The sequence below is a fragment of the Pogona vitticeps genome, chromosome 4, assembly GCF_051106095.1.
Source record: "Pogona vitticeps strain Pit_001003342236 chromosome 4, PviZW2.1, whole genome shotgun sequence".
Lineage (NCBI taxonomy): Eukaryota > Metazoa > Chordata > Lepidosauria > Squamata > Agamidae > Pogona > Pogona vitticeps.
This window is the reverse complement of record NC_135786.1, coordinates 180,906,539-180,917,363: the sequence shown is the minus strand read 5'-3', so window position 1 is coordinate 180,917,363 and position 10,825 is coordinate 180,906,539. Positions and strand designations below refer to the sequence as shown.

The following is a 10,825-nucleotide window of genomic DNA, read 5'->3' as shown; positions in this document are numbered from 1 at the left end:
CTTTTCCCCCCATTTATAAGACGACCCAATGTATAAGATGACTACCCACTCTTTTCTAACCCCAAATTAGAAAAAGCAGGGATCAAAGGGCTCCCTTTTTGCTAAGCTCCATGTCTTGGCAAAAGGCAAGGAAAGTGACTATCAAAGTGGCTGCCACTTTTCCTTGCCTTTTGAGAAGGCACAGAGCTTAGCAAAAAGGAAGGGAGCAACTCCTCCCCTTCCTTTTTGCTAAACCCCACGGCCCTTGTCTTTTGAGAAGGCATGGAGCTTAGCAAAAATGAAAGGAGCAACACCTCCCCTTCCTTTTTGCTATGCCCTGTGCCTTCACAAAAGGCAGCGGTAAAGAACTGCCTTCCATCAATTTTTTCTCAATTTATTTAAGGAAAAAGTGTCATTTTATACACAGAAAATATGTTATTTTGGTATTAAGAACTGGACATACAATAGCAGCAATTTTCCACTTACCCAAATTATGACAAAGCAGAAGAAAGAAAGGTTGCACCGTGTGTGATTAATACAGTAGATCTTGTTAAATCATCTTCATGAGTCACACTCTTCACAGAGAAAGAACAAGAAGTCTTATGGCATCTTAAAGACTGACAGGTTTTATTGAGCGTAAGGTTTCATGAACAGTTACCCACTGGCTATTGTCACAAAAGGTTATGCCAAGTCAAACTTGTTTTTTAAGATGCTTCAAACCTTCTTGTTGTTTTTGCTCTGAGGTCCTACCAAGAATACATTCAAAAATATTTTTAAGAAGGCAGGTATTTGATTTAATGTATATTTGACTATGCATGTCTGCTGAGAAACAAAAACACTGAGTTCTAGGGGCTTACTCCCAAGTAAATGTGCATAGAATTTTAGTTCTGTCAAAGCACACAGTGACCCTCTGGCTATGTGCTCCCTCAGCCTTATTTCTCTAACTGTTTGGCTTAAAGATGCAAAGTAATAAAATTTGTAGGCATGTTAACACAAAGATCAGCCTCATTGATTTCAGCCGGGCTCATATAGGACATGTACATCTAGTATCCTAATTATGTTACAGATATGTACACTCTCAAGAAGGATAGTGACTCTGAAAAATATAACTGCAGAGAAAAACTTAAATAATGCAAATTTATATATATATTTATATATATACAGCATATAAGCTTTGAACGTGAATTTGCTAGTTTCCATTCAGATGATGTCTAAACACTCCCTCCCCTCCCCCCGAGATTGGGTAGCTGAACTACACCTAAAAAAATGGTATGTTATGCTAAGTAAAGCTACTTTCCTGACTCTGGCAGTGGGTATTCCTCACTTATTCCTCCCTAATCAGCCAGTCTCATCAAATCAAAGGAAGACTGTTTTTTCCCCTGCTTTGCTAGCATGATCCCTTACTGATTCTGAATACTTGCATGGAATGCCAATTTGAAGCTTGTTGCTAATTCTTTTGTGCTTTTAAAATTATTGCTTTCTTCTAATATACCATTAGGTAATTTGTGATATTTACTAAAATGTAGATTATCAGTGTGTATATGCATGCAGTTTAGCACTAAGTATACATACGTTAAAGACACAGCAGTGGTTGTTTCATAATCTTTTTATCTTGTCTCAGTGGCATTATGCTAAATTCATTACAAGATGCAATTCTGCAAATGCCTGATCTGTCATCTTACTGCACTTCTATCTGAGTAGCATACCATGGTAAACAGATACCCTAAATTCCCTCTGTCTGGTCAGACAAAAGGCAACATGATTTTTCTCCCTTCTGCTGCCAAAGAATTTGCATAGATCAGCCATCACAGTATTGTTCAACAGGATGGGAAAGAGAGGAGCGTCTGAAGAAAGAACAGAAGGCCATATTCTCTCCAGCAAGAGTAGCTGCTGCTTTGCTCTCCCCATCATATTCTGTTCTTAATAACATTGTTCTTGCTGCATAGTGTCCTCTGCACTGACACCAGTTTTGACAGGAATAGCAGATGGCACTACAATGCCAATCTTATCCTTTCTGTCCTTTCTCTAAGACTATGGGACAAAAATAAAAGAGCAAATTCATATCTGCTAATAAAATTAGCGCCTAGTTTTTCCTGTTTTAGCAGTATGCACAATTTCTGTTTTTATTTTTTAAATAGATTGAAGCTCATTTGAAATAGTTTGACAGAGATTTGGAAAAGGGGAGATTACGTTCTTTTCAAGTAAACATACATTTAAAGGCCATCTCCTCATATAACACAGTGCTAAATTGTCACTTACTTGCTTTCTCATTGTGACATTAGCAGTGTACTGCCACTTTCACAGAACTTCTCCAGTAAAGGCAGTGATACCAGAAGGTGAGATCCGGAGAGCTCTTCAGTGTTGACTTCAAATCTCTGGTTTAAACATTCTTTCCAACCTACTTCCTCTCTCTTTTTTTCCCTCTGTCTGTCTATGTCCAGAACCAAACTGTCTTACTAACTGCCCCCTGGGGACCCTAACCCTGCCTGCCTCACTGCTGTAAGTCCTTTCTACCTTTATTTCCAAAACTCTGTTTTTTAAAAAAAACAAAGCTATACTATACTAAACTAAAAGTTTACTGGGTGGAGAAGGGTAAATTCAAGAAGCAATAGTCTTCTTTGTTGTTGTCCTGAATTGTCAGTGGATTTTACACAGTTCAGGAAGAATCATAGTCCTGTACAACTCTGTCTTTGATTCTACAATATTTCCCAGTCATGATTCATATAGTAAACATCAAATCATTTAAACCACTGTGTTTCCTCTTAAACCAGATTCATCCCATGGAACTCAAATGAGCCAAGGTGATCCTAAATGCAAATTTGCTAGTTTAAGTTTCTCCCCATGATACCCGTACTGAGGTTTAGGGCTACCATCGTTGTTGTTGTCATCATCATCGTCATCATTAGTCTCTTGTCATTCTGCATTTTCCCATCCTTTTTGGCACCCGCTAACACTGTATTGCAGTTTGCAAATCAATGGAATAGAGTCAGCTTCCATACTTCTCAGAATTAGGATCATGGTTCAGATGTTGCAGAACAGTTCAGCACCTAGTCTGTGGCGACTTAAGCTCATCCACAGAATCTGGTCCTTAAAAGCTCCCAAGGTGAAGAAGCTGAAAGTAAAATGGCAGGAATCTGAGATTTCTACAGTTTTTGTTTTAGTGGACTAAGTGTTCTTTCAAACATCCATGTTTTTCATAGGTTTGTTGCCAATGCAGCATGATAGCCTAGCCATTGCAAATGTTGCCATTGCATGGTGATTTGCTCATTTTGTCTCAGATAGAAAGGAAACAAGGTAAATTAAAATAAAGCTTAATAAGTTAAAATGTCTCATGATCTGAGTCCATCTTTAGGGTGTGTATAAGCAGGATCGATGGGGATAGTGGGAAAGTGAACTCACTTTTTTCAAATATATAAATATCCCTATAGGTTCATGCCTTGCAGGGAGGAGGCCACAGTACAGTGCATTTTCAGTTAAAGGCAACTATGCACAGCATTGACAAACTGGAAGTAATAATGTAATGAGCTTTCCTCTCCCAGAGTTAAAATTGATTTACTTTACAGTATCTTAAAAAAATGTGGTTTGGGGAAGACAGATTTTACGGCAGTACAAACATTCCAAATTAAATCACATTGATCTCAGTGAATGTTGTCCTTTGGTAAAGATGTTTAAGATTCTGCCCTAAATATGTATATAGCACTTAATAGGGTTTAAAGATATGCAAGATGTCTCATGTATGTAGTGGAGCAAGAGAAATTACTCAATCAGTATTCAAATCAATAGCTAATACATCTGTCAAATGCAGGAAAGTGGGTTACCCCTGTGGGAGATAAAATTGTGGTCAGTCTTGTTTTGTTTACATCCTCCAAGAAGCATTGGACTATTTGCCATTACTCAGATTAGATGGTACAGAACTTTGCAGAAGTACATCCAGTGATAAAGAAGAAATTGATGTAGTGTTGAAATGTTGTCACTTGTTTACATTGTTTGCACCTAGCAAACAAAGAAGAAAGGAAATGTAATTTTATCTCTGATGATTCCATATAAAAGGAATGGAAAGTTTCCACATTCTAATGAGATCTGACATAATAAATTCTATCATTTTATATCAGTATTATATCATTTTAATACTGTACATAATATCATTTATATCCCACTTACCTCACTCATTTGTGAGACATGGTAAGTTTAATTATTTTATTCTGACACCAAACCAAAAATCACGTAAACCAGAGTGATAATTATATAATCCAAGGCAATTTTGCTTCTAAACAGTAGGCTGATTTGCTGCATGCACCTCAGTGTGATTTTGAGTGCATACTGTAAAAGGGTGGTGTGTTTCCTTAAACATGTAATGTGTGCATTGAGATGCCTTAGCCAATCATGTTGCTCTGGTGCATGTCACCATGTTCGTTTGTTTTTTTGCCCTTCATAAATGATTTTCAGCAGGGCAGAAGTGGGAAACACTAAGCTGTGCTGATTCAGAGGCTGATTGCAAGCAATGTGCTTATCTCTGCATTAAATAACATATTAACCTCTGCTACAGGAAATGCTCACATGACCTTGCAATGCTGTACATGCCTGTTAAAGTGGACGGACTGGAACAACTGGTTTATTCAGTGTTCTAGCCAAGACTCATTACGTAGTAGTCTGACATGTTACTATGGCCAAAGGTTACCTATCATGAAATAAGATGTAACCTTGTGTGCTCATGTATGTGTGCTCATAATTGAAGTGCATTGTGTGCAGAAGTATAGAGTTCAGAAGAAAGAAGGGTGAATTTCAGAGTTTGAAAAATTGCTTTTGGGGTTATAACTCCCAGAAGCTACCAGCCATCATGGCTGACTAGAGATTCTGAGAACTGTAGAACACAAGAGTAACTTTTCCAGAATGTACCAAAGTTTTCCATCAATTACAGGTGTGATAAAAGGCTGATGAAAATAAGAGGTGTGTATAATAATGAGATTTACCTTTATTATGTTCAAGAATAAGTCAGCATAGCCAAGAGTAACTCAAGCTGCACATTTCAGTCTGGAAAATGCATTATCATTTAGTATGTTTCAGCTATCTGGAATTTCTGTTAGAAAGTTTGCACACTATGACAGTATTAGTGTCTCATACATTGCACCTGCATTTTAACATTTTTGTGGCTAGGGGTCTTCCCATGAGTAGAGACATATTCTTCAATTATTAACTGCCTATTCCTAAGGTTCCAGAGCAGAAATAGTGCAATAATCTTATCATAAGTGCTTCCATTTACTGAAAGTGTTCCTGCTTTATAATGCTAGCTTGAAATCGTAATTGTTACATTATGTCAGAGCATAACATTTTATATCTATGTTGTTTTAGTGCTAGAGAAATTTTATCCATATTTAGAGGCCTGGAGTTTTAAGACAAGCGCATGTGAACGAAATGTAGAATATGCATCAAATGACTTTCAATCTTACACACACAGTGTTCTGACAGCCCCTGCCTCTTTATAGGTAAAAGGCTTGCACCTCAAGGTTTCTTGAGGAGAATTTCACAAATATAATTTCTCTCCCTTCCCCCCACACCCAATTTAGTGTGTGACATTAATCTGTTGTACACCTTGTCTGTCTCTGTGGTTCATCTTTCTTCTTCTCTATGTTCTCTGAAGTTGCCATCCCAGATGAAATTACCTCTGAATATGTGCCAGTGAATTCAGTGGGGCTTGTTTCCAAACAAAGTTAGAATTTTGGTTGAGTGTTTGGATTGCAGTTCAGCATTAGTTTCCTCTAATAACAGAAGGCTCAATAGGCTGCATTCCTTTTACAATATGTTCTTTGCTCTATATTAATGCCTTAATATGGTAAAGCTGGCACTCCATTTGCTTTGCGTGTTTGGGTCTTCTCATCTCATAACTCTTCTTATATGTTGTATAATTCCAAATGTTGTGTATTCCACTTGACTGAATTTAAGTAAACTTCCATATCATGCGAAACATTTCACCTGTACCATAACTGAACCATCAGTGTGTGCATTTCTCTTCTGTGCATTAACAATATTTTGCACTCTTTTGCTTTTTTTATTTTATAGAGGTGCAAAGTGCAAAACTGAGAGGTTTTATCATCCTGTGCTGTGGCAACTTTACATCTTGTGCTTAGCCGCTGGAATGTAAACTGTGTGAAACACTTTCCAGTTTGGGTGGAAGTCTACTATTATTACTGTTATTAATTTCCTTGCCCTCTAAGACCCCAGGAGTAAATTACAATAATGCAAATAATCTTTTAAAAAATAATTGTAAAAGCCAGTTTTAAACCCCAAAATGAAATTGGATAGTATAGTTTTAACCACCTGCTGGAAGCTCAGCAAGGACGGAGTCAATTTGACCTTCGGCAGGAGTTCCACAACTGAGGTGTGGTCAGACAGTGAGAAAGGACCATGTTTGATCATGGTGGAAAGGATCACTTCACTAGGAGTGATTGCCATTAAAGCGACCCTTCCATCCATATAGGAATCTTTCCAACTAGCTCCGAAAAAGAGTAGCCCTGGAGCTAAACCAAAAACATCCAGCTTGGCCATGGAGCAGGGTCGGGCTGGTTTATAATATCCTGTGCATTATGTGATCACTAGAAATTGTCTGCACTAGACTGTGCCACAAACTGTCCAAAACACAAACTATTTCTCTGTCAGATCACACAGAGAGGTCTTTCGTCACAAAGATTGCTGCAATAGTTAGTGGCCATTCTCTGTTCCAAAATCAACTGCCAGTGTGGAAAGCTAAAACTGAAGATGCTTACTCCAAATTCAAGAAGGATTTTAGCTGTATTTTATTTTTCCACTACTGAAATTGTCATGTTCATTAGGCCTGGGTCCAGTTTGCGAATTGAAGTAGTGTAGCTCAGATGATAGATTTCAAAGCCAGTTTTCTGTCTCTTGCTTTGATCTGCATGGAAGTCTTCCAAAATATGAACTGAAGGTCAGCAGCTGTGGAGTTGAAGCTGGAGGTTGATTGGTTTGGATTTTTCATGTCAAGTGAAAAGGAAGTCTAAGGCTGGCACTGTTTGGAGCTGCTTGCATTCAGAAATAGCTTTTAGGTTTTTATCAAAGGCCTGCTTTAGTCACAGAATTTTGCAAGGGGCCAGACAATTGCAGATACAGTGGACTGCTGGGAAAAAAAAAGAATGCTAGAGTTGAAGGCTACAGTTGAAGTCTGAATTCTCTCTAGAAGAAAAAATGACTGAATTGAGGCTATTGTACTTATTGCACTTCAGATATATCACGGGAAGGAAGTTTCACTGGAAAAGACAATGCTGTAAATATTCATGGGGAAGTAGGAAAAGAGGAATCATGAACATGAGATGAGCTAACTAAGAAAAGGAAATCATAGCCTTTAGTTTGAAAAAGTGACGCATGAAATGCAGAATATTTAATAGGCATTTAGTTTATTTTTGGAGCTCCTTGCAATCAAATCAGCTACTAGAAAGCTCAGTTCAAAAATGGTTTGGTAAACTGGTAGTCCATGATTCTGGTCCCATATACTCAAATGTCATTAAGACGAAGGGCAAAACCAGGTGGAAAATTATTTTAAGTTGGTAGAGAGAATAAGTTGCATTGCAGAATAAAATTTCTGCTGGGCAGTAGGCTGTCTCTATACAGACAGACTGCCTTGGGGATGGATCTAAAAACCCCAGAACTCTTGTCAGGAACTTACATTGTTTCAAGTCTTCCGGTTTGCTCCAAGTCTGCCCAGGTTCTGCTTCAAGTCAGTAATATTGCTTAACAAACCCTACAAACCTGTTTGTACTTGGTTCAGATTAGTTTTAAATTCTAGAACACTGAGAACTCACAGTTTATCAAGTGCTTTTCCATTAAAGATTAGATAATAGTTTTAAAGAGAGATGTTCTGAACAGGTTTAAATAGGGTTTACCATTTATCCATTCAATAGTAAATGCAACCATCTGGCATTCTTGGGAATTTCTTTTAGATACTTAGATGACCCTTCACGTATTGGAAATGCCTCAAACCACATGTTTAGCTGTGTGTGCAACAGTGTGTATAAGAATGATAAAAAATGTAAACAAATCCAAGTAGCATAATTATACTGTATTTATATGCAGATACTTCAGGCCAAGGCAAGTATGACATTAGGAGACTGATTTGCTACTGAATCTTTATCAGATGATGGATTTATGTAGTGCAAATCGAAGCATATGAGATGGGATGTTTGAACTCTCCCTTATTTACTCGAACTCTTCTTCCAAACTACTTTTAAAACTCATGTTTCTTCCAACAGGAAGCCCTAGTCCAGAAGTTAGCACAACTGGAAGAAAAAGAGGGGAAAAAACAGCTTAAAAAGTTTGAATAAAAAAGAGTAGAGAGACGTTTCAAGTTCCCCTTCCCCTATTGAACTTTAATATTCATGGCCTGTCACAGCCTGAAGTTCCATTGGCAGGATTCAGAGCAGGTCCTGTCACACTCTTCTCCAATTTTGTTTAGTCCTTTCTTTCTGTGGTTAAGGAGAGTAGCATGTGAATATTTGTCAGTGGCATGAACTCATTTTAAATCCTCACCTCATTCTTTCTTGTTTTGCTTGAATTGTTATGGACAAGATCAAGGAAATTTAAGATCATGATGAAAATGAGGATACTGGCCCTTTGGTTTCCTGTCCCTTTATATATTCCTTAACTATGTTTAGATGCAACTTTCATTTTCTTTTATGATACAGTCTTCCATTTTTCTTCCATGGTGCAATATATTAAATGCTAACTTTGATCTTGTCTTGTTTCCCTCCCCCTACAACAAAGGAACTACCATGTTCTGCACTAGCTCCACCCCTAGAATCTTGCTTCTCCCGACCAGAGAGACCAGCGAAGCAGCGCCCGCCTTCCCGGTGGGCTTCCCATTCCCCTACTGCCTCACTGTCTCGGTTAACTGAGGAACTGTATGGAAGCAAAGAACTGCCGTTGGAGAATCTAAACCAGTGATGCAAGTCTGCATGAATTATTACAGAATAATTCACTGTTTTTTTGCATTGTAGCACCATTATCATGGCCAGTCTCTGTCAGTGAAGAAAGCTCAAGTTGCAGAGGTCAGTTGCTTAGTGTATGACCTGAGAAACAGATGTTTCTAGAACGAAACAGTTAACGTGCCTGTAATAACTTATTTTTTTCATAGCTCAGAAAACTATTTTTGCCTCCATCTTTTCTACATACAGTATATTAACTAAAAGGTCTAAAAGATATACAAATAAAGGTAAGGTTTTAAATAAAACTTACATTTTTTTAAAGGGAAATTGAATGTGTTCACTCTCTTGTTCTCTGACGACTGACTGCCTTCTGTTATATTTGCACTGTTACAGTTTGGGTTTTGTTGGCTCTTTTTCTGACTCTTTTTGAGTTAAAATTAGAATTGTAAGTTAATCACATTCAGTTGGTTGTTACTTTGAAAATGAAAATTCATAAAGGTGCTTTAGCATGTCTGAAATGGTAAGTTTTTAAGTAGTGAAGAAAGCCATTGAACTAGTTGACTATAGGTGTCTTAAATATATTAGAGGAGAATCCAGGGAATACGAAATGTTTAGAAAAGAGGGGGAAGCCTCAGACAGTCTTAATGAAGTGAGCTGTACACATACACATGTACACATGATTTGCATGTCCCTAGGTTGCTAGCACTTTAGTGCATGTACATACTGCTATTATTCTGTCACTGTCACATCAGTGTGTCTCAATCTCTTCCATTGTTATATCATTGTGAATTTATCTGTACTGTACTTTTAATGTTGGTATTCTTTCATTGATTGTAAAAAGGAATTTTTAAATAATTGTTCAAACAGTTCAACTTACTATGTACAGTGTTTATTGAAATCTTCCCTTGTTTGGGGGAAAGCACTGAAAACTCTGGGCATAATAAACTGTAACTGGTCTTGTTTTAAGAGTCTGTTTGAAACCATGTGGTGTGGAAATAAACTCTTCAATATTTACAAATTGCTGGAATGCTTTTGAAGAATGTTCCTGGGCTTATGCCCACCTACCCTCCCACTCTTCCATGTCCCATGTCCAGGCAATTAAGCAGGTTTCCATTACAAAATAGCAGAATTATGGAGACAAGTCCATGGATATGTACTAAAATTGCTAAATACTGTATATAGATCTATGTCAGGGTATGTTCTGTTCTTTATCGTGCAAAAAAAGAAATCTGGTTCATTAGAATGACAGATTCATTTTTCATATTCTGTTTGATATTTACTCTGTGCAGTGGTACTTGATCATGAGCATATGTTGATCCTGTCTATCAAAAGAGAATAATATCAAAGCCCATTTTAAAGGAGCTTTTGATCTTTTCCCACTTTTCATATGCACTGTAGAAATATAGTGAACCAAGAAACTTGGGAAGTAAGTTCCACTGGAGGCTTTGATAACCTTAACACACAAGATAAGAGCCTTCAGAGACTTCCCCTGTTTGCTTTTATTATAAATTTCTTTACTCTGATATCTTTTCTGGTCAGTTTAATTTGCAAAGTTATCCTGAAGGACTGGATAACAGTGTGATATTAAGCTGTATTTCAATCATCCCTAGTACCACATTCTTATGTCAGCTTCCTAAGCTCTGCTTTATCCTTAACTCTCACTTACATTCTGCTTCAGGGGATGGATGTAAATTTTGACTTGATTTGTCCTAATGCTGCAAATAAGAACTTTGGAAAAATCTCACTATGATCCAACATGAAATTGGTGTACTTTTTGTTCGTGATTGTCTTGTCTTGGGGGGGGGGAATGGGCATCTTCTCAAAGTTTTTTTTTTGTTTTTTGCACATATCTGAAAAAAATGAATTCTTGCCTTTTTACACAAAATGGGTTGTTTTACACAGTACTGAGTTGTTTT

At 37.4% G+C, this 10,825-nt stretch overlaps 1 protein-coding gene across 6 annotated transcripts in view; it reads left to right on the top strand.

Moving 5' to 3' along the window:
• The window catches only part of MTCL1 (microtubule crosslinking factor 1), a 116,259-nt gene extending 106,332 nt beyond the window's left edge, over positions 1 to 9,927 (top strand). For 4 of the 6 annotated variants that reach the window (XM_078391535.1, XM_072998811.2, XM_020793492.3 and 1 more), the window contains one exon: positions 8,749 to 9,927. In XM_078391535.1, coding sequence (XP_078247661.1) covers positions 8,749 to 8,928 — 180 coding nt within the window. In that variant the 3' untranslated portion in view covers positions 8,929 to 9,927. Of the gene's footprint in view, positions 1 to 2,420; positions 2,479 to 8,748 lie in introns of all 6 variants that reach the window. The other 2 variants (XM_078391534.1, XM_020793494.3) reach the window with 1 other exon arrangement.
• The last annotated feature ends 898 nt before the right edge of the window (positions 9,928 to 10,825 follow it).